This window comes from Phalacrocorax carbo, chromosome 7 (assembly GCF_963921805.1).
Source record: "Phalacrocorax carbo chromosome 7, bPhaCar2.1, whole genome shotgun sequence".
NCBI lineage: Eukaryota > Metazoa > Chordata > Aves > Suliformes > Phalacrocoracidae > Phalacrocorax > Phalacrocorax carbo.
Genome location: NC_087519.1, coordinates 43,816,233 through 43,839,745, shown reverse-complemented (window position 1 = coordinate 43,839,745; position 23,513 = coordinate 43,816,233). Strand labels below are relative to the sequence as shown.

The 23,513-nt window shown below is 45.1% G+C and overlaps 1 protein-coding gene across 2 annotated transcripts in view; it reads right to left on the bottom strand.

The window, feature by feature from the left end:
• The window catches only part of PID1 (phosphotyrosine interaction domain containing 1), an 89,978-nt gene extending 66,840 nt beyond the window's left edge, over positions 1 to 23,138 (bottom strand). Inside the window, exons 1-2 of one of the 2 annotated variants that reach the window (XM_064457731.1) lie at positions 22,995 to 23,134; positions 11,689 to 12,339 (exon numbers count right to left, since the gene is read on the bottom strand). Coding sequence is in view for 1 of the 2 variants with exons in the window: in XM_064457729.1 (XP_064313799.1) it covers positions 22,995 to 23,024 (30 nt within the window). In the remaining variant the exon portion in view is untranslated. Of the gene's footprint in view, positions 1 to 11,688; positions 12,340 to 22,994 lie in introns of both variants that reach the window. The other variant, XM_064457729.1, reaches the window with a different exon arrangement.
• Between the last annotated feature and the right edge of the window lie 375 nt (positions 23,139 to 23,513).

The following is a 23,513-nucleotide window of genomic DNA, read 5'->3' as shown; positions in this document are numbered from 1 at the left end:
TGCTGCAGCCCTACCAGTTTCTTCTCAACTGTGCTTATCTAGCTATTTGCATGTATAATGGCCATACAGTTCTTTCAAAAAGATCTCCAAGCCAAACTAAATGGTGCCGAAGTCAGTAATCTGGCCAAATGGTAAAATAAAAAAAGAAAAAGAGGGCCATTCTGAACATTTACTGATATGGCAGTAACCAGCTAGACTGCAAATACAAGGCAGATGAGTGCATGCACATAGGGATTCAATATGAATCTCCAGTGGGGCTTCTGTATGGGTGAACCCCTATTCTGCAGTGGGAGAAGAATCCACAGAAGACTTTTCAAGGGAATCTGTCAAGTATTCTGGTCTCTTTCACAAATACTTCTAGGAAAAGTAACTGTCTACCTCATAGTGTTTGTCACAGTTTCTCACATTTGGAAAGCAAGGATCATTTCAAAAGCAATTAAACACCAACCCTTGAGCTAGGATCATCGAGGCCAACTACTCTGAGAGCACCATCATAAGGGAACTGCACTGGAGAGCTTCTGTTGGAGAAGTTATACAGCATACAGGGAACAACGCAACAGCTACACAGGACTTCTGCCTCATCACCACTTGCTTCCACTAGTTTTCATTACAGCTGCCGAGATCCTCAAGACTGCCCACTGCAAAGCTTCTCTGCCTACACGCTAGTCAAGAACACTCTGCACAAAAATGTTCCACATGGGCACAAAATAAGGCTTTGCCTCCACTTGGGAGGTCAGAGGGCAGTCAGAGCTGAATGCTCAAAATGAAGATTTCCCTTCCTGAGGGTTGAATCTGAGCTAGATGACAGAGGGCTGTTTTCTTGCTTTCCAAGTGTTACCATTATTTAAAGGAAAGTCTGTAAAAACATTTGTACCACTGGTAAGTTACTTGGGAGACCACCGCAACTAAAATATTTTCATTTTAAAAAAGTATGTCATTTCAGTCCAGAAGCAAAGCTTGAAACAGATAACCTCAGAAGTGGAAAGTCTGGGCAAACTGTTACCTGAAGTCAAATATTCTGAGAGGGAACTTTAATTCCACATCAGTTAATCACTGCTAGTTCCCCTCTGACATACCAACTTTAAATACAGCTACACTATTTTCTGTCTTAGATGGCTTTAGGAGCAGAAGGTATCCTTGTTTGATATTTATTCAATTTTGGATCCCAGGTTCTCTGCCTGGAACAGATTTTCAGATGACTTTAGAAAAGCCTCTGAAATAATACCAGTCAAGTTTTGCGTGCACAGCTATTTGCACAAGCCAATGCTACAGTTTTACAGGACAATCAGCTACATAAACATCTGTCTGCTCCATTCTGAGCAGCTGATGAGCGCAGGAGAACTTTGATCATTCAAAGCCTGTTCCCTCCTGGGTGAGATCCAGCAACCACCACAATTGAAATGCTCCAAGTTTTGCCTTTTCCCTGTCTTTAAGCACTGGTTGGGTATCTCGTGCATCTCAGTGTCATCCACACCACAACAAGCACAACAGAGAAAATCAGAGGTTGAAAAGCTACAGCATCTCCTCACAGAAACAGAAAGACTAACAACATTTCCTGCTGTTCAAGCTGGGCAAGCGTATGCAGTAGCTATCCATAAAGGACGACCATAGGTTTTAACTGTGACACAATGAAAAAATTATGTGACAAGTGCACCTGCTTAAGCATTGATTTTTAAAAATAATCAATTTGTAGAAATAAAGGTTCAACATAATTTCAAAACCATGATACTCCATACAGTGCTCCATGACTAGTGTAAAGATTCAAAAGAACCAGCTTCAACCAGCACGATAGAAGGCTGTGGTTATAAATCTATTTACCCTGTAGCACCTGTAGAAAAGTGGTTAGTTCCAACTCCTGCCCTATGACATGAGCACTTCCACTTTCATCTTTTATCACCATTACAGTTCAGAATTAACAGACTATGGCAGCTATCACCGATACTCCCAACCCAGCAGAGTAAAACTGTTCCTGAAGCAGATTTGGGATCGCCTTTTCTGCTTACACAGTAGACAAATCACAAATGCAGTTTACTGTGAAACCGCCAATATTTAATAGTGTTTAATGGTGTGATACGTATCAGTGGGAAAAGGGTAAAAGCGTCTATCTAGAGAACGAATTAGTTCATCAGCTCCAGTACAGTTTCTGCCCTTGCCTTCCTGCCTGAATGTCTGCTGCGGTATTGGAGAATGGGAGTAGCATGCAGCTTGTGGACTATTTATTTGCTGAAATTCCATCTCAGACAAGACGGCTCTGGGTAAGGAACAGGAGAAATTCTGAAAACAGCATAGGCAACAAATGCACCATTGAAGAAATAACACAAACAGGATGTAGGGGTAAGTGTCAGTGGTAATTTGGCAGAGCTACCTACAGCAGCACATGCCACCCGCCCTGAGTTGCATATAACACTCCCGAGGTGTTGCTGCCCCACAGTAGGTTAGGGTGTAGCTAGCCTAACTGCCCCCCATGGCTGCTTCATCATCATCAATTGTCACAGAGGGTGGCTATGTTTCCATTTATTTAGCTGTATATATGCATACACCGCAGAAGGAACAAGCGATACAAGGCTCATTTTTCTCCAGCCCATTCAGTTTGGAAGAGATTCCTCACCAGTTCAGCGCATGAAGTGCTCTGGCTTCAGCCTCTCTTCTCTTTGGCACACAATCAAACAGTATTTAGAAGAAATCCAATTCTTCTATGAAAGTTGCATCTCGGTAAATTGTGCCTTACCTCTCTTCCCTATCCACATTCAAAGGGAGAGAACACTGTATGGCTTCCAAAACCATTCCCATTTGAACATTACTTTCCATCTGTACATGTTTCAACTTTCAAAACCATACTCAGCATGAAAAAAGCAAAGTTGTCTTACCCTATTATATTCACTTAATAATCATAACCAATTTCTCAGAGAAGTCCTCCAGGCACAGTTTTAATGTTAAAGCACTTCTTGCTTCATTTTAACCATCCACTGATGCAGAGATGATAGCCCAGCTCATTAAAAAGTACAAGGCACTATTTCAAGAAATGCCATAATTTATCAGGCAGAGTTTAGTCACGCTCCACACAGCAGCCTGGATGCACAACACCAACTGCCTCTGACACTTCCCGAACCCAGCACTGAAGCCCCTCGGTTTTGGGCTCAGCTGCCCACGGTGCATGAAGTCACACGGCAAAGCTTCCTGCTACAGTGGTAAACATGTCATCTTCTACCTGCAGTTCTTCAAGAGGCTTAGCTACATTTAAAAATGCATGAATCCCACTTGAGTGACAACCCTTTCTTCATGTTAAGCATTTGCACCCATTTAACCAGGTATTAAACCCATTACAAGAAGGATGGTTGGAGAGAGGATAAATATTGCAATTATTGTTTTGAAACTTTAAAATATTTACATAGCACAAAAATTCACACATTTGGACGCAAGTCCTTAAACTAAACAGTGACAGCTCTCACTTTGTGCTGCTAGACAGCAGTTGTTGGTCACTCGATTTGATATCCAAGTGGTTAGATCCCACACCTGGGCCATGCAAATTATAACAGGCAAAGCAAGGAACTGTTACCTGGCATGAGGTTCAATCTAATCCCCAAATGATTCTTTTGAGGGACTGCACTTCACTTCTCACAGGTACTCCTGAACACACAGGAAATATTGGTCTTTGGAGTCATGTAAGACAGGAATGAACCACCTCTCCTACCCATCAGTTGGTATCCTTCCAAGAAAAAAGGAATCAGAAGAAAGTGGTAAACCCTTCCCAAGCCCTTATGAGGAAGGTGCGCATTTGGGACCATACAACATATCGGCAGCCAAGTGATAATTCCATCAGGAAACTCCAGTAGTGGCTCCGCTAAACTAGGTGCTACACCCAAGTGAGAGACTGCAAATCCAGAGTATCTTCCTGATCCACACCGACTCTGGAAACATCACACTGCTCTGCTTAAAGCTTCATGTTTCTTTCTGGAAGAAAACCTTATTTTTAAAACAAAGCCCACTAGAAGGAGATTAACTGCCCTTGAAAAATACTTAACAACCTCTTCGCTTGTTATGGAACAGCTCATAGATGTGCCAGATGAGTGCTATAGACGATGATAATGCATTAAATAAACACTTCTGTTTAAAATCCATAAGCCTACTTATGACTACTTCGAGACACACAAATATCTACAACTTATTCAGATCAAGAATCCTCTGCTCTCAAAATGTCTATTCAGCAGCCCTGCCAGATACTGTTTCACAATACTACAGGCTCACTTATTCATAAACAAATCATTAACATTCTTGACATAAATCCATAGCGTACAACAAATCCCAGCTATGATAGTGTTTTACTACATTTGCTGTGCCCATCATGAATGGGACTTCTGTTTTCACAAAAAAAAACACTACTCTCAACAAATAAAAGGCAAATTATTCTCTGCTAGAAAATCGACAGGATGAAATGCCTATGCACAGATTACAAACTAATTATCAAGTCCATATAGTAATAAACCTGGCGTTCAGTTAGTGAAATGGGGTCCCACAATTTATGGAAGAAATTTGCTTGCTAGAACTCTAATAATTAAGAAACTCTGATGGTTAAGTATGCCGTTACAGGCTTTTAAAATTTCCTCAGCTACAAGGGAAACCTTTTACACATCCCCATTTCTCCATACACGGGCACAAGGATCATCTGAAAAGACCCTTCTAAAGCCCTTCAGCATTCACTCCCTGCCAGGGTTTTATTTAGAGGCCTAGATCACAGGGTTTTAGCCAAGCCCCAAAATGATCAAGGCCCATTTTTACACACATACATAGCTTAAATTAGACTAATTAAAATGAATGGAATAGCTTAACAAATGCATCAGAACCAGGCTGCTTATTCTCTCTGAACAACACACTTTGCATAGATGGCAGCACAGAGCAACAGTTTAAATGAGGGTTTCCCTAAAAAACACATTCCACAGGTAAAACCTCTGCAGGTGCCCCAAAAAGGCTCTGGCACACAGGCAGCATCCCCTGCGCTGAGGGGCACCATGGGTGCACAAGGGACACCCCCAGGATTCCCTGCCTGAGCCTGGTCTGCAGCAGAGGGGATGCTCCCGCAGCACCTCCCAGGTATCATAACACAGCATCCAACCATCAGCAGCAGCAGGCTGCCTGCAAAGCTTCAGAAATCACAGGGTTAAACCCTCTACCCTTAATTCACTAATGCCTTCCTCACCATATTTAAAGAATTAAATATGGCTGTTCAGGGAGGCACCTAAGTAATGCAAAAAAAAAAATGAGTGAGTGAGTAGAAGACAGTTAAACTTTCCATTGATGCTCTTGGCAGATGAGAAATACGCTCACAAGAGCTGGACTTCTCCCTGGATTGATAAACATAACGCAGACTGCCTTCTGTGTCGGCTGCCAGCTCAGCCCAGGGAATAAAAGATGTTTTCAGTTCCGGATAAGATACATGTGCATTGAAACATTGAATACTTCGCAAGGCCTCAGTCCTGCAAATCAGGTCCTTACTTACCGTTCTGTGCACAGGCCTATGGGCACTGGTAGCTGCTTGCAGTAGGTAAAAATACGCATATGGCTGAAGTTTTGCAGAAGTGAGGCCTTTGTTCATGTAAATACATGCACACTTTGACAGCAATTACACTACGGCATTTATTAGGGGCATGCTGCCTCTTTTTATTATTTCAGTTAGCACAGCTTTTCCATTTACAGCTTGTTTTAGTTCTGGTTTTGTGATAATTTCACTGCAGTACACTCATGTATTAATATATACAGCAAAAATGGCTGGCGGTCTTTAGGTCTGACCTACTGAGGGATGTTCTGCAACTCAGGAGAGCAAGTTTACAGGATTTATTTACGCATCTCACTCTACCCAGCCTTCAAAAACATTTCAAAACTATTTTTGCCACAGAACACAGCTACCAAAGAACCATTGGGGTTGTCTAGCCCGGCTTTTGGTACCAGAGAGGTCACCGTCTTTAACAGTTCTTGCTTTCACCCCAATCTCCCAAAGCTATAACACATCTTAGTACAGAAACCATCACAGCTAAAGGAGTGCAAGGGTTGAATAAGTTCAGGAATATTTTAATTTGCCTCCACGTTTTCCAAGCACCTCAGAATCACAGTTTAAATGTTGTCTGCAACAGTAATAGATAAAAGCCAACTTTAAAAAAGCAACAACAGCAATTTAAGGCAGAAAAATCACATGTAGTCACAGGTCTATAGAAAATGAGGCACTACAGAAATCCCAGACTACGTGGGACAGGCTAAAGAAATACATGATTTGAAAGAAGGCAAACAGCTCTGCCAGGAATCAGCAAGGAAATCAGACAGCAAGTTAAGCAGTCATTTTCAGTACGATACAACAGCAGAACGATGCTGAAACCTTAGTGTCAGGACATCTGAGAAGATGGCCACGCTGCAGAGCCGCCCAGGAAGCACCCAGTTAGGAAATAAACACCACTCAGCTTTGCTGAGCGATGGCCGGGAGACGGCAGGGGTGAAAACAGCTGAGTAAGACTGGAAGAGTCTGAGGGAAAAGTGTACTCACAACTTGGAATAATTGCATCCTGCTGAGTTATGGGTAGCTCGGGGTACGCGTGGGGCAACTTGCTAACAGGGAGCAATGCCAGTGAAACACTGCCTGCAAAGTGTCAAAAGCCCCTACACGTTTACCACACAGAAAAAAGCAACTGGCAAAGCTGGAAGACAACAGCAAAAACCCGGCATTAACGGGGAGGCCGAGCAGAAATCCTGCTGACATATGTGTCTGCCACCTTTCATTTCTCCATTTCTGGAATACACCAGTATTGCCAATCCCAACTTTCCTTTGCTGACTGGTGTCCGCATAAACAAAGTCTTCTAAGCTTTGCAAACCAACAGCTGCACATCACTTGGTACTGCTAACCGTTGTTCACTAACCTGGTTTAGAAACTGAAATAAACACTACACTTTTGTTTCTAAAGGCAAAAGCTGGTAATCAAAACCTGTCTGTCACTGGCTGTGCTCCGAAACACGTCTCATGGCAAACTCCAGCTTGTGCTTGCGCAACAGCGTGTGGTGCACATCTATGCACTGTGCTCCAGCAGGCACACTGACCTCACCCACTTATCTCCTTCAGTACACTACTGCTGTATTTTGCCCACCGATCTAGTTTTTTTTTAAAAAAAAAAAAAGGAAAAAAAAGAAAAACCAAGGCACAACCCTCAGGCCCCAGATCCAGCAGCAAAGTCTTCAGTATTTTAACAGTGATTTCCAATAGGAGAAAAGCCAAGCCTGGGTCCTCAGATTATCCTCTGCAAAATCCCAGCATTGGTGTTACCAAAAGAAAAGATCAAATGGATTGGCTCAGACGGACTATTATTTCTGTACCTATGTTTATTAGCACTAGGTACATAAAACTGAGAAAAAGTGAGGAAGTACTAGAAAAAACACACAGTGATGTTAACCACAATGGCAAACTAAAAGTATGTACCGATCATTTCCTTCGGCCAGGAAATATTTTCAAGCTGTTTCTTTTACAGCTTGTCACTGGGTAGGAAATGCTTTGTAGCCAGAAAAATATTTTCTTTTCCAGAAGACTCCATCAAATCCATGCACAGAGCACAGTGTACATTTTGATTAGAATTAATTACTTGTTTACTGTGGTAGTTCAACACACAGCTAATCCCCACATATTGTCTAAACAAATTATTTCCCCCGGTAAGTGAAGAATGGTCAAGAGCAACAAACCACTTTGTTTTTTTAAAAAAGCTGGCAACACATCTGCACACTGTAAAAAGCTGAAGAGCAACATTAGAGGATACAGGAGGATGTCCTTTGTGCACCTTCCAGTTTTTCCTAAGTGAAGGTATTCGAGAATAAAACATTACCAAATGTAACAGAATTGAGATGTTCTAATATATGAAAATATGCCCTAAGCCCAGAGCTATTAATTCTTAAGAGCTCTGGGCTGTATTTTATCATTATTGTCTACAAGTGAAGGATGGTTGTAACAGTCAATTCCATTTCTCCCCAGTGACTACATCATGTGCTAGCTAAATCATTTATTAATGTCAAAGGCTGACAATTTTCAATTAAGATAATGAGATTCTGGAGTCTCTGGCCATCTGAACCCTGTTTGTGCATACCCTTTTGCCAATTAAAAAACAAAACACAAAAGGAAGCGACCTGACAAACTGATTTTACTTAAACTGAGTACTAAGTACTAAAAATGTAGCATTAATCCTTCCACATAGCTGTAGCTACATACCAAGAATAAATATTTATACTAGTAATCACATGGTGTTAGGGGTTAATACAGGGTTAACAAGATGTTAATAGAAACATGCACATCTTGCTCCCCATTGTAACTCTTCAGCTCCTCAGGTGAGGACCCAGCCTTTGTCCAGGCAGTATCTGAGCAGATGGACACACAGCATCCAAGGTCTGGCTGCTCTGGAAGGAGAGGAAAGGGCGAAACAGCCAAGAAAGGAAAATAAGGAATGCTCACTAGCATGGCTGGGAAGTGGGCAGCCTCCCCGCCATCCAAAGTGCTCTGCCGATCCTGTGCTGGGTCCAGAGGAGAAGGACACATCCCTCCAGCACCAAATGCTGCCTAGGAACGGCGATTAATTCCAGATCTTTATAAATACGACCCTGTGTAAGTGAGCATCCTGTCCATTACACCCCTCACTATTAACTTCCAGTGGAGTATCTATAATGTAAATGCTGGTAGCAAGTCCTATCAATTTTTTTAAAGCCATCTCACATCCACTCTTTAAAATAATTCTTTATCTTGACCCCACTGACTTGGGGGTGGGGAAGGGGAAAAAAAAAAACAAAAAACACACACAAAAAACTGACAACCACATAGTGAAAGTTAACGTAAGCTACGCAGGGTAAAACTTCAAAATCCCACAAAAGTTCAGCAAAATCAAGTCAGAGAAATACACAGCATTGGACCAGTTGGTTCAGACATTACTAAGAACTGGCTAGGCTCCACACACTTTCTCTTTGCTTTGTTTTACTTACAATTAGTTTGCAAGAGACGATGATTAGCTAGAAAAACCACATTCTCTTTTGACCTCCAGGTGTACAAAGCAGAACAGCATTAAATATTTCCTAGAGCAAACCTTGGATCTGTACACAGGGTGCAGTAAACCACCATGTGGGATAACCAGCCCCAGCAGTAAATCACTGCACAGCGATTACAGCACAAACTCTCACTCCTGGTCAGACCTATCAAGACAAGCAAGCAATTGGAGGCGCTGAGTAACACAGACGTCTCAGGCAGCCGCCTGCCTCCAAACTCTTCCAAAGCCTTATTCAAAGGCTGGACCCACACAAGCCACCACATACACGAGAATTTTCAAAGCACAAGATTACAGCCCAATTTTCTACGTCGGTGTGCACTGCCAGCCTAACTCCCTGCTCTGCTGGAGATCAGGACTTTAACATCTCTGTACCCTGTTCATGCCCATACACAGGAAGGATTAGAAGGGCCAAAGACAGTGACAACGACTACCAAGTGTTGTGAATCACCTGGGCAAAGCAAGGGGCATTATTCTGGTGTAAATGGCATCACACCCTCTGTTCACCAGGGAAATGTCACTGCAGAGCATAGAGGATCTAGTGCACATCACCACCTTTACTACAGGCATTACTAGCACTGCAATCACCTCCTTTCAAGAGGAAAAACTAATTACGTTAAGTAGGTAATGATATAGTTGAAAGTCATTCTTCCACACTCCGGGAAGAATAATAGATGGACAAGGTGCACTGCGTCAGTCTGTTCCCATTGCAAAATAATTGCCAAGTCCCCTGGCGTGGTCCTGACATACCTGCTCCCTTCCCTGGCCAGCCAATCCTGCTGGTCAGATATGAGGTGGCATTGCAAAGAGAGCCTTCACCTGCTCCTTTAGCTGGACAGCTCTAATGAAAAGGCTTTAATAAAACTCTTTCCTAAATAAAACTGTCCTGCTGCATGTTGACACCTTCTAACCAGGATGCTACAAAAGACTAATTTTTCTGGAAACTATATTACACAGCCATAACCGCTCTGTGTTGATGGCTTTGCAGCACAATTGCAATGATTGACAATGACTACCTTTGTTATTCAATGCCGCAAATTCACAACACCACTTTACTATCTACATGGGAAGGCACGTACAGTCCTGTACAGACTAGGTCATTTTTAAGGCAAATGTTTCAGTCTGATTTATGCAGGTGTATAATGAGTTGTAAGACTCTGTAAGGAGACCAGATTGAAAAACCTCCCAGCAACCAGTTTAATTAAAACAAAAAAAAAATTACCAGACAGATTTTGGAGTAACAGGAAAGAATATAACAGCACTTCCCTATTGTCCTACATATGAATCAGAGTAAGAAAATCTTAGGAACAATTTTTTTTTCCCAAGATGCAGCAGACTGCTCTCTAACTTCAGCTCTGTAATGATGGCTGCTGGGTAAGAAACACTTTTTTGTTCCTGAGAAATGTTGGAGGAAAAAAGAAGGCAGACCAGGCATTTTAAACCCTTTGAAGAAGAGAATATATTAAGTTTTCACAAGAAAATATGAACGTAAGAAAAGGTCTCAGAAACAGACTGAATTCACAAATGAGAAAATATTTGCTAAAGCTCTGATGCCAGGGCAGCCGCCACAGTCCCGCACTGATCCTTCTGCGAGGGACCCACACTCCCTTTTCTCGTCGCAGAGGGGAGGTACCGTGCAACTGTAAGGTTTATTAACACTTCCATAAATATTTTGTAAAGTGGTTCCCCCCATCCAAAGCAAGCGAGTGGTGAGCTCACAGCGTGACACAGACGTTCCTGTCGGATACATAGGAGCCCCTTATCCAAACAACATTACAGCTCCATCCAGAATGACTTCAATAACACACGCTTTCCAAAAAGAGTAGTACAGAAATGTTCAGTTCAGCTCTTAGTCATTAAATCTTTTCACATATATCTACTCTTCAAAAAAGAAAAAAATCAGATAAGATTTGGACTCTTAAAAACACATAAATGAAAAGAAATGCAGAGTAAATCCACTGGCATTAGCAATGGCACTTAGATTTATACTATTATCAAGATCTGAATTTTGACCAAAAAAAAGACCTGCATATAGACAGGGGAAAAGTTTATCCCCAAGTGAACAAAATGACATCTCTTCAGACATTAATGGCTTCTAAAATTCTCTAGCTTGATACAACATTAGTGATTTAAATGCCAAACCACATTCACTTCGTTTATCTTGGAAAGTTCCACATCCATGCAAGAACACCCTCAGATCGTAACAGAGGAACAAAAGGTCAGGCTGTTACTTCCAAAACAAGCACAGTAAGCTTCAGAACAAACAAGGTATGGGCATTTCCCTGGTCAATGCTGCCCACTGCATGTGGCTATTTTTCTAATGTTACGTAAGCAGCATGATTAACTTCTGATGTTGAGAAATAAAAATCCTAACCGGAAAAAATATCAATGCCCTCCGAAAATGATTTATACCAACCAGAAGTGAGCTGTTTCAGTGCAAGGTTTCTGCAAATGGGGCTCCCAGACTATGACTGAACCCAGACCACTCACAGACCTCTTTGATCCCCAGCTGCCAACCTGCTCCTCCTACCCCCAGGAGCTCTACATCTCTACAAAGCACTTCACGTTAGTCCAAATTAGATTCTGCCTCTCTGACAAACCTCCACCTATGCCCATCTCGCTGCCCCCCTGCTCTGACCTGCTGAAGCCCATTCCAGACTCAGAAAACGAGTGGGAGCTTGTCCAGCCACAGGGGTGAAATCGCTAAACTGCAGCTCTGGAATGTCTCTTTCCAGGTGAAGTTCTTGCTGTAACTCATTTCAGCTAGCACTTGCAGCTCGCAATCTCTTCAAAAGTGACTTTCCTTAGGGGAGATGAGCTCCACTACTTCTGAAGCCTGAAACTTGTCAGCATTTTAAATCTGAGAAGGATGTAGGAGCGCGGCTTCAGGAAAGGAACAGTTAAGCAGTGACTAACTAGAACTTCAGTGAATATTTTTCACTGTGCTGAAGTGCCAGGGCTTTCCATCACCCTTGGTTACAAAAGGCAGTCATCTCGATCATTTAGAGACGTGTCCCAGGCTTGCCGTGATGAACAGAAAGGCTGCCCTTTGCCTCTGCAAACCCTGCAGCAAGCCCAGTATTTCTGATGGGGCTATTTCCTGCCCCAGGCAGCCCCACTGGACACCCCCAAGGAAGCGATCTGAACTCTGTCCGTGATAGTTGTTGAAGAAAACAAAATCCCAAGTCTTCTCAGTGGGGTAAGTCCTTGGAAGTGTGAGTTCCATCACCGGGCCAGAAACTGCAGGTTTGTGAAGGGGAGGCACAAGGAGTTGCATGAAACCTCAAAGCTACAAGAAAGAGAAAGAACTGAATATTGCAACACTGATCCATGGGAAAAGGCAACAGCAGAACCCACCTGAGCTTCTGTAACCTTTCAAACTGTGCAACTCTTCTTTCTAAAGCAACTCGGTATTTTAGAGGTACAAGATTAAAACATTGCCCTTTGAAAATGTTACACATCCTAGCACAAAGCTTCAGGCTTTAATGAAAAAAGAGCCTCTAAACAGCAGATCAAAACAGTCGCTCACAGACAAATGCATCCTAACATTCCTTATAAACCACTGAAAAGTTATACTGCCATCTCAAATGGCAAGATAAAAGTTAATGGATTCAAAGTCATGGAGATAAGACTGCATTCTTAAATCTGGGTGATGTAACACACATTTATCAAAGTGAACTGTCCAATCTTGTAGAAAGTAACATCCCTTCTGCAGATCTCAGCACCGATGCTCCACCAACAAGAATGCGACACAGAGGGCTCCGCTTCCTCCATCATCACAACCACATTTCCCAACCGGCAGCTTTGTTGGTGGCCACGCCGCACCGCCTGGGGGGAGCCAGGGTCACAAACCCACAGTTCCCAAGGGCAGCTCAGCCTGTGAAGGGGGCAGGCTCAGATCCAGGGCCAACCCCTATGCCTTGTCCTCAGCTGGAGGCTCACCCGGCTCCAAGTGTCTTGGGAATCACTGCTGGGTTCACTCTTCATTGCCTACCAGAAAAATTAACCACCCAGCACCCTAACAGCACTGCTCATCGCTCCAGCAGTTCATTTTAGCAGGAGACACCAAAGCTGTCTTTACTATAAGTATTTTCTCAAACACAGAGTACCATGCTCAATAGGCCCTTTCAGCCAAACTATTGAGAGGACCAGCATAAAATTTTCAAAATATCCTTCCTTCTGATTCTAATCCAAACAACAGAGCACAGCTGTGAAAACTGAAGCTTGTGCAGATCTGCGCTGTACAGGCTTCTTCTTAAACACTGGGACAAGATTCAAGCTTCCACATTTTCTGATTCAAATTTATGGTCAGGCACAGAAAATTCCTGTGGACTAGGGAAAAAAGACAGGGGGAAAAAAAAACCACAAAGCAAAAGAAACAAACCCACATTAACATTGATTCAGCATCTTTCAGCAATGGTGGAACTGGCAGCACAGAAAGCAATATGGACACTATGGGATAAGTAAACCAGACAGAAATGTGTCAGTTCATCCTCTGCACACACATGCAAATTCTTCTAGATTTGGGTTCACCTCTGCCTTGAAACAGCTGCATATGAGAAATCTGTTAATTGCCTGTTTCTGTACCTGGAAGTAATACTTCCTCAGTCCCCTAACAAATGATCCCACAAAAAACATCACTCAGCCCATCAGACAATTTGAAGTCCCAAGCTGCAAAGCAACACACAGTCAAAATCCTCTCCCCAATCTTTGTGTTAACTTACTCCCATTAATCTGATGCTTAAACTGATAATTTTCTGGAAGATGAAATTCACTGCCATCTTCTGCAGATATGCAGTGCAGTTAGCTGGGGCAGAGGTACATGCTATGCCCTGACACCCACGCAGCCTGGGGAGCTGCAGCTCGGTGGTTGCTTAAATTCTAAAAAGTACTTCTCTGGTCAAAAACTGGAAGAAACATAATAAACTCCCAATGGAAAAGCTAAAAATGGGCATAAGGTTCTGTTAAATAGTCTCAAATCAGGGGAAAAAAATTAAAACCCTGTTTTGAAGTCTGATGTATTTTTTTCTAACAATTTTTCTGCTTGTCTTTACACTCTCCAGCTTCAAGCTGGAGCCAGAAGAACCAGCACACCATGACACAATTCTTCTCCTGGTATTCCTCTCCCAGCAGAAGGAAATACTAGAAAACTGAGTACAAGATTTCTTAATATAACATTAGAAACCAAGTTCAGCATATTAATTTGGACTGGATAGTTTTAATAAATAACAGAGTTTTTGTTTGCCTGTTGTTTCAACCAGAATGACTGGAGGGAGGGGTAATTCCCACCCACCCCACCCCAAGAATCTATACCATTTTTCAGGTCAGCACAGATTAATCCTGACAGCAGGAAAGCTTGTCCCCAGCTAAAGGAAAGCTGCAGAGCAGCTGAAATTCGCTCCAGAGAGCCTCCCCCTGCAGCCATTCAGAGGAGAAACGCTGTGTCCACCCACCCCTTCTATCTCTCAACACCCGGGCTTAGTGAGGGAATGGAGAGCTAGAAACTTGCAGGCTCAGATGATGCATTTCATGTTGCCACCATCACCACAGAGGTCCCATGCCCTTGGTCCCCTGCAGACCCCAAACTCCTCTGTCCTGGCCTCCAGCCAGCATCACTCTCACAAAGAAGCTCTATAGCATGGAGAAATGTTTGGTTTAAATCAGACTAGACAAACTTTCTGTATCTCCTGTAACAACCCAATAGGTGGAATTGCTGCCCTGCTCTCAAACCCAGCCAGGCCCAAGGCTGGTACTGACCCCAGTGGAGCCTGGGCCAGATCCCACTGCAAGATTTTCAGGGCAGCTATTCCACCAGTGGGTCCAGACTCCGAACTTCACTTCTCCTCTCCAGACACTGAATGACTGGACAAGTTTTCAAATGGGTAAAAAGCTGTCTGGGAAAACCTGGCCCTAAATGGAGGCTCTGAATACTTGGAAACTTACTCCAGGGTCATTCTGAAAGCTTCATATGAAAAGCATGGCATAACCACCTCTCAAACCCAGAGGGAACTTGGCACAGGAAGAAAGAGGTGGCCACAAATCTGAGCTTCAGGACATTTAGTTAACTTTCTATCTGTTCTCGGTATCCTTGGCAGTCCCATCAAATATTATCTGGAGAAAATGTGTTCACATGAGGAGATGCCTGAAAGTTGTCCAGTATGACACAGACCCATCATCACAAGGGATGGCACAAGAGCGCCAGCTGCACTGGTGTTACAGGATGAAGATCCCAGACTGAACAGCATTGCACTCACAGCATAGCTCAGTCAGTAGAGCTCAGTAACTCAGGTCAGAAATGTAGCGTTAACGTTGCCTGGAGCACAACCAGCCATTAAGCTGAGAGGGGAGTGAAACAGCCCCAAAAGGCCCCTCGACATGCTCCAGATCTCCCACCCCGGCCCTTGAAGCACTCAGCACAACATGGCAGAGGAAGCCTGGAAGGGAACAGAGGCCAACAGCTGAAGTGGAAAAATTTTTACATTTCCAAATCGACATTGGAATTATTACCACTGATAATCATTTTGTCAGAAAAGCGGTTACTGTTTAAATGCTCCCAATGAAAATATGTACGGTGGTTCTTCAAAAAGACCAACACTTCAGAAGCCATCGCTGAACTGCTACGGTAAGGGTCAGTGCAACGAGATCAACTTAATTATTCTGAGTCTGTATATAATTTTTTTGACGTGCCATCATTAAAAGAATATCAAACACCAGAAATACACAACTTCATTTATCTTAATATTCTGTGCAAAGATTTATATTTGCCATTCCATATTTTCAGTATTTCAGCAGGAAAAAACAAATCATGAAAAGCCATATTAGGTCTTCTCAGGACACAATTGCAATCACCCACATTTAAAATCTTTGGTCAAAGAGTTCTTATGCACTTATTCAGAAACGGCCCAGCAGACTAACACTACTGTCACCAGTAACTTTTCCAGCTATTATTTGAAGTGCAAAGTTCAATTATTTTACATGAAAGCACTGGGGGTGGGGATGGGACACACACAACACCAAACAAACAAGTACTAAACATTGTTTAAAGGGACTTTTGAGCTACACATTTACACATCTCTGGGCAAGACTCTCATCTTGCTTGCAGAGAGCCAAATCGCAAACAAAGTCACCACCATCCAGCTCTACGTGAGAGGATGCTAACACAAAGCCTTGGCAGCCTAGCACACCTCCCATCACCCAGCTGAAGGTCTGTCTGCTGTGGACACAATCGCACTTGGACGGAAATGGTAACGCTCTGGACATACCACTGCTGACTGTCCTGCTGGCTTCCACCGGGGACAAAGAGAAAATAAGAAACAGGCAGTTAAAACTCTGAACTACTTCAACTGAATGCTTTAGTCTGTCTTCCTTCAAGGAGATCACTTTTTTTTTTTCCTCTTGGTCATCAAACAGGCTGTCAGCTTCATAAACAGAAAGTAGTAGTATACTACAAACAAACCCTTAAGATCATTTCTCAGGGGGCTTTCCACAATGCAGTCACTGATTCTGATTTTCTTTTGGTCATAGAATGCTTCCCAAAATTAGCATTTTTCCAGAGCCATTCATTTTCTACAAAGAATAAATAATGTAGAAAAAAGGAACTGCCCAAGCTAAGTGGTGCCAGATGAGCTTGCTGGAATCTCAGAGCTTTGTTTTAAAGATCCCCGACTGCTGTAAATTCATGGCAGCAAACTAGGGTGAAAACTTCGATGCCTTGAAAGATATCCTGAAGCTATATAGTGCCAAAACACTGGGCTGTAAGACTTCCTGGATGTTTGCATCCACATGACTCAAGCTTAAATTTCAAATACTTTTCACTTTTTCCTTCTGACATAATATTTAATAAAACCAGAGCTCAATAGTAGTATCAGCCCAGTGGTTTCTGCCTAGACAGCTGTTTGTGTGCTTTACACTTACAACCTGTTTGTGTTTGGTTTAAAGAAGAGTTTTTCCACATGCTTTTAAAAATTGGAAAACAATTGTTTCAACTGACTGTATACTGCATTTTTAATAGATGTATGCATCTGAGCACCAAGCATATAATAAAAAGACGAGTTCATTTTGAAAGCATCAACAGCACCTCAAATCACATTACATCTGAAGAGATGCAAACAAACATTGTCATAAAACCACTGTACCCATGATTATCTCAAAGCCATTACACAAGGGAAACGCTGCCCAGAGCAGACTTTTCTTTAGTGAAGAGTTTCAATGTTCCTGACATGGGAAAGGTGTTCGATATGTATACTAGGTGGTAGTGGATGCATGTAACATGCATGCATTTAGCAACAGGCTATCATCCTCAAATCTAAAAGTAGATTCAAGATGCACAGTTACAAACCGCAGCAAAACAAGCAATGTGTTTATGAAGCGTCACAGGTCAGCACTCGCAGGGACACCAGAAAGTGAGCAGCAACACCCCCAATACGGCTGCTTTCACTTTTTTCACTTTCATCAATACCTGCGTTGGGTTCTTACTGCTATATCTTAACAACATGGAGGGAAATCACACCACCTCGTCAAAGACTGTGGTAAAGTAACCTTACATAAATGTAGTTTCCATGGACTTCAGAGGAGCTGCACAAGTTGCATGATGGCAAAATTAAGCCTCCAGGTTCAGGGAATCAAACTTGCCCAAGCAAAGAAGGACCTGAAGCTTCCTGCCTGACATCACCCACTTCGTCTCATCTTGCCCACTTGCAGCTCTCCCTCTCAGTATTTCACAGCACATTAGAAGAGATGCGGAACTCTGTTTTATGAAAGAAAAATTCTAGCAGCATGAGAATACGCTGCAGCCATCTGCTATTAGATCCTTGCCCAGAAATCGCCCAAAACTGTGGGCTTTGGTAAGAATATGGAATTTCCAGATGAGTAGACACAGAATCACTGTAGTCCTACCATGAACACTTGGCCATTTCCATGCCCTTATGAAGCCAATTCACCACATGATGTCCAGCCCAAAAGCAGGGAGGCAGCTGGCAACAAGGGGGTCTCTCCTGCTCTTCTCCAGTGGTTTGGGGCAGGCCCAAACAGCAGAAACCAAGTGACCACTTGGTAAGAGGCAACCGCGTGCCCAAGAGAAGCATCTGAAAGAACAGCATTTTCCCACCCAGAACCACAAGCCAGGGCAGGATGGAGGATGGGAGTCAGCTCCGCAGCATGGCACCCTGTCTGCTCCCCACTACCCAAACACCGCTCATGCAAGCCCACCAACTGTACCACCCGCAGAAGAAAAGCAAGAGCTTCTCCCAGATGAGGGCTCATGGTCACAGCTCAGCTCAGGGATGCCCAGCATTACAGCACGAGGCCAGGCAGCACCAGCACTACTGTGTTTTGTGCTCCCAGAGAAAATGTATTTGGACACAGAGATCCCTATTAGCCACACATGTTAAGAGAAGCAGGAGAATTTATAAACAGGGCTTATAAACAGCAAGACCTTGGAAACTATGCACCCACTGGGATTTATTATCTAGAAACAATGTCTGGCATCAAGCTTCCAGGAAAATTTAGGTTTCAAAGCAAATAGCAGTCATCTCTCAGACAGGCATGCAAAACTGCACGGAGACCTTGCTTGTTTTCAAAAACTACTTCAGAGTCCTCACGGGAGGATCGCCGAGGCCAGCAGCTCCAAAATCCCAGCTGCTCCACTGAGGGCTCCTGACCCTCACGTCCCAAACCAGGCACAGGGGCACATTTGGAAATAATTTTAAAGAAAGATTTCAGAAGATTTTCAGCATCATTTCAACCAGTGCCACTGCCACAAACATCGAGCCAAAAATCAGAGTGCACTGCTTACAACCATCAGTAAGCTCTGCTGCAAACACAGCGATGAAAACCATACCCAAAAGGTACAGCGAGGCCTGGGCTGGAGCCCCAGTGTTTCCAGCAGGCAGAACAACCCTTAAGTACCTGAACGACCCCCTGGTCGCTGCTCCAGCAGAGACAGCAAGGCACTCATATGTCCAGTGCATTCATCCGCATTTTACTGAACACAAACCAGGAATGCCGCCACAGAAATCAGAGGGGAAAAAAGTCTTCAAAAAAGAAAGTGTCCCAGACAACCTCTTTTACATTAAGCATGAAAAATGCTAATGCCTGAATTATCTGCAAAATCACAACTTTCTTGAGTACCGCACCAGAGACTCGCTGATCCCTATGGTATATTCCTGCAATGTCCCAGCTTGCGCCGTTTCCCATGTAACTCACTGTCCCTCTAACTTTGGAGAAAATACACGTAACTGCAATGTTGCTATAGGTGAATGAATCACAAAGGGGGAAAGGAAAGGAACAGCAGAAGAAAAAGCAGGCTTCACTGTATCATATTTTCAAGGAAATTCCAGGAACCTGGATATTTAAATTTTTCTAGCTTATTCTTCTAATCCATTTAATTTAATTCAACATATCTTCCAGAAACAGCAAGGCTTCTTCATTAAGCAGCAGCATGACAGGAGAAGCTTCCATCAGAGAGAAGTGGAGAACAGTGACACAAAAAAAAAACCCAAAAACAACACCCCGCCAAAAAAACCCAAAACTAGTGATCACGGCTTATTCCAGCAAAGCCAGAAACCAAAGTCCCTGGAATGGGGGGTGCATTTCAGCAGCTGTTGAAGCTTTCAGCAGCAAGTGGCCACAACAGCAGTGGGGAGATGTTCAGTTAATGCCCCAGCTCACTGCATTTTTGTAACCCAGCTGCTGATGACACTTCATTCCTATTGCGTATGCGTGAGCTCTGCTGCTGACCTCACTACTGGAATTGTACCCATCTAGTCAACGCCAAAAATTTCAGCACAAACTGTGAAACTTGACAGGACTGAACACATTTGGAACAAAAGTGGCTTTTACATGAACAGCCACAGACCAGGAACATGCAGCCTTGTTATAAACTGTGTGAGACTGGGAAAGGAGACCCATAAGCCATAGATGACTGTGTCAGAACATGACAGAAGTCTTCATGCCATGGTGCTTACTCCCATTCAAGTTAAACATATGCAGCTGTACTTTGCAGTGAGGGCAGGACTGACCCACACCAACAGGCAGTCACTTCCAAAGTCGGTTCATACTTTCCCTTGCTGAACCAGGCCAAAAGAAATATTCTGAAAGATGAAAATATTTTCACTGCTGTTTTACTTAGGACAGAGCTGCACCTCATCACGGCTGGATATTAATGCAAGATGCGTCTGAGTCAAAATTATGCCATAGACAACTGACATATGAAAACACACTTTCTGCACCCATACATCAGCTTGAAGGAGAACCTATAGAAGACATGGCTGGACCTGCCATTATACATCCCCCAAACACCCCGCAGTAGTGACTTGGCATAACCTGTAATCGCAGAACATGTGAATAGAGACCACGGGACATATCTACTCTACCCAGTGACCAAATACCCACCCTGCTACAACCAACATCCCATGCCCAGCACCCTCCCAACACTTGCTTGCCAGCCAGGGACAAGCAGAGGGGTCCGCCTTCAACACCCTGATGACACCAAGATTTGTTTCACAGCAGCTGGGTGCCAGGAGAGAGAGAGGCTGGGACAAAGAAAGCAACGTGGGACACCTGAAACTGAATTAAGATGTTGAGTGGGGGGAAAGAAGGGAAGAAACATGTATTTATTGCCTTGCACAAACACTCCTCAGGGGAGGGGCAGGCAGCACCTCCAGCAGCTCTGGCCAGGCTGGTGATACACGACATGTAACTCCTGGGGATGGAAGAGGAGATCAGGTTACTTGAGGTGACCAGATTTCAAAGTTCTTTTGGAGAAAAAAAAAATTCAAAGGGGTTGGGGATATTAGATAGTCTATTACCATGCAAATCTGGCTCTTGTGTGTATGGATTAGGATCAAGCTCCCAATCACAGGATCCTAGTTACTCCCAGCATCCTTCCACTCACTGTATGCATTTTGTCCACTGTTCACTACGTTGTTACTTAAAGCCTTGTGTGAACACAGAATTATTATGGGCTTCTTGTGGCTTTTCCAAGGCTTTCCCCTCGTCCCCATTTTAGGAGCCAGTACAAGTCCAAAGCGTAATTTAATTCTGCAATTTTGGATTCCTCTGGCTTGTTTTTTTAGAGCACCTACAGCTTTTCATACACTTCCCCTGCAACTCCTGTTGGCAAGAAGCACAATTAAGGCGCTTAGCATTTTGGGAGGCTCAGGATGTCTGGAGTCTCCAGCTAGAGATGACCAACAGTAGGTTGCACAAAGTCAGTAGCCACTGCTGAGAGCTTTGGTGCTCATGGCTCCCCTCCAGCGACAGGGAGGAGCATGGGCTCCTCTCGCTACAGACCTGTGTTGTGCTGCAACAGCTAAGCAAGAGGCCCAGCAAGCATCCCCCTTCCTGGCAGCCCTGGTTCCCCATGGCACCTGGCCTTTCCCACCCACTCACCAAGGCAAGATCCCTACCAGCATGCAGGATACATGTGACAGCTGAATAAAGTTACACTTATAAACTTAGTCTGCAAAACATAGCACTTGGTTCTTTTTAGCCTTGCATGCTCTTGTAGGCAGTATCAGATATGTGTGATATTAGTATCTTGTTATTTTTAACACCTCCTAACTTCATAAAGGGGGCACATAGCCAGACCATATGATCCAGACTAGCACACCACTATTAGCTTCAGCTTTCCCCTTCTCTTTCCCTTCCCTCGCCTTCTCCTTTGCCCCCAACTGTTGGGGGCATCCTCACCTCAGGTCCTTCCCCTGCAGCAGCATCCCCCGTGGGGACACCATCCTTCCAGTGCACAGGTGATAGAGGTGCTCCTGCGTCCACCACCAGCCCACGATCATTAACTCCTTAACACAGGTGATCTTGCTGCTTGCATTCAGTATGGAGAGGATTCTGGCAATAATAATGTATTAACATACTTTCTACCCTTTAATCTGTAAACTATGGATGTGGCACATCATTTCCATCCTCTACAAATTAAGTTTCTCATTGCAGAGAAAAGTATGTCTTTTTAAGACCAGAAATTATGCCTGTTACTGGCTGGTACAAATGAAAGCTCACAGATCTGCTCAGCTTGGCTTTACTATCAACTCAAATCAAGCCACTGAATTTTCTGCTGGATGATATCAAAGCAAATTCTCAATCTGAACTGCAAAAGCAATAACGGTCTTTTCTTGTCACCAGCTAAGATCACTGATTCTTACTTAAAGCGTCCAGTTCTCTCTCACTAGACACTTGCTCTGGAAAACTATATGAAGTCGACACAGTGGAACTACAAAGTGAGTTTTATTTCATCTCGCTTTCTGCCTGTCTCAGATTTCACCCTGAATATGAAATATGCATAAAAGCATACATTTTTAAAAAAGACAGAGCCCAGGGCTGGCAGAGCCTGACGCGCTGCAAGCGGGTACGGGCCACCCGGCGGGGCGTGGAGAGGTGGCGCGGGGGGACGCAAGTTCCCGTGAGCCATCCAGACCTGTAGATCTGGGGGTGGCAAACGGCTCCCGCAGGATTTTCCGTCCCCCGCGCCCCACTCCGCGGGTTCCGCACGACCGCGGCGTGGGGACCCGCCCCGCACCGCCGATGCGGGCGGTGGCCGGGCCGGCAGAGCTCCCCCTCACCTGCGGGGTGCGCGGGGAGAGACCCCTCCAAAGTGCTCGTCCCCCGCCGAAACCCCACCGAGCCGCACCGACTCCCGGGGCCGCAACCCCGCCGCCCGCACCAAAGACCCGCCGGGAGCGCCGGGCAGCGGCAGCCGGGACCCGGGATGCGCCAGGGAAGCGCCTCCCTCCCCCCGCACTACGTGCGCGCGGGACATACGTCCCCGCACAGCCACCCTGCGCGGAGGCTCGGGGAGAAGTTGCAACAAACTCCCGCTACCGGGGCGGGGGGAGATGCTCCGCCGGCGCCGCTCCCACCGCCACAGCCCCCGCCGCCCTCCCCGGGCAGCTCCGCGGGCTCGGCCCCCCCCCCGGGACCCCCGCCCGCGCCTACCTGCAGCCGCTCCGTGGCTGGCTGCCACATGGTGCCGCGGCGGCGGGAGGCGCTGCCGAGCGGGCGCTGAGCGCGGCTCTCTGCGGGCGCGCTCCCCGCCGCGCCGCGCCGCGCCGCTCCCCGCCCCGCCGCTCCGCCCACGCCCCGCCCACGCGTGTCCGCTGCGGGGGCGGGGGCGACGCGCGGACCCGGTCATCCGCGCCGGGACAGGCTGCCGCCCGGCTGTCCCCGTGGCATGGCGTCCCCCATGGCACGGCATCCCCCGCGGCGTGGCATCCCCCATGGCACGGCGTACCCCCGGCGTGGCATCCCCCGTGGCACGGCATTCCCCGCGGTGCGGCTCCACGCGCGGCGTGGACTGCAGACATCCCTGGCTGCCAACACGCTCCGTCGTCCCGCCGGCATCGCTCTCTCTGGGCAGAGGTACCAACCTCCCCACTTGCGTTCACTGTGCGAATCCTAACCCTAACCCTGGGAGGATGGAGGGGGCCCTCCAGGGGAGCCCTCCCCAGAGGCAGC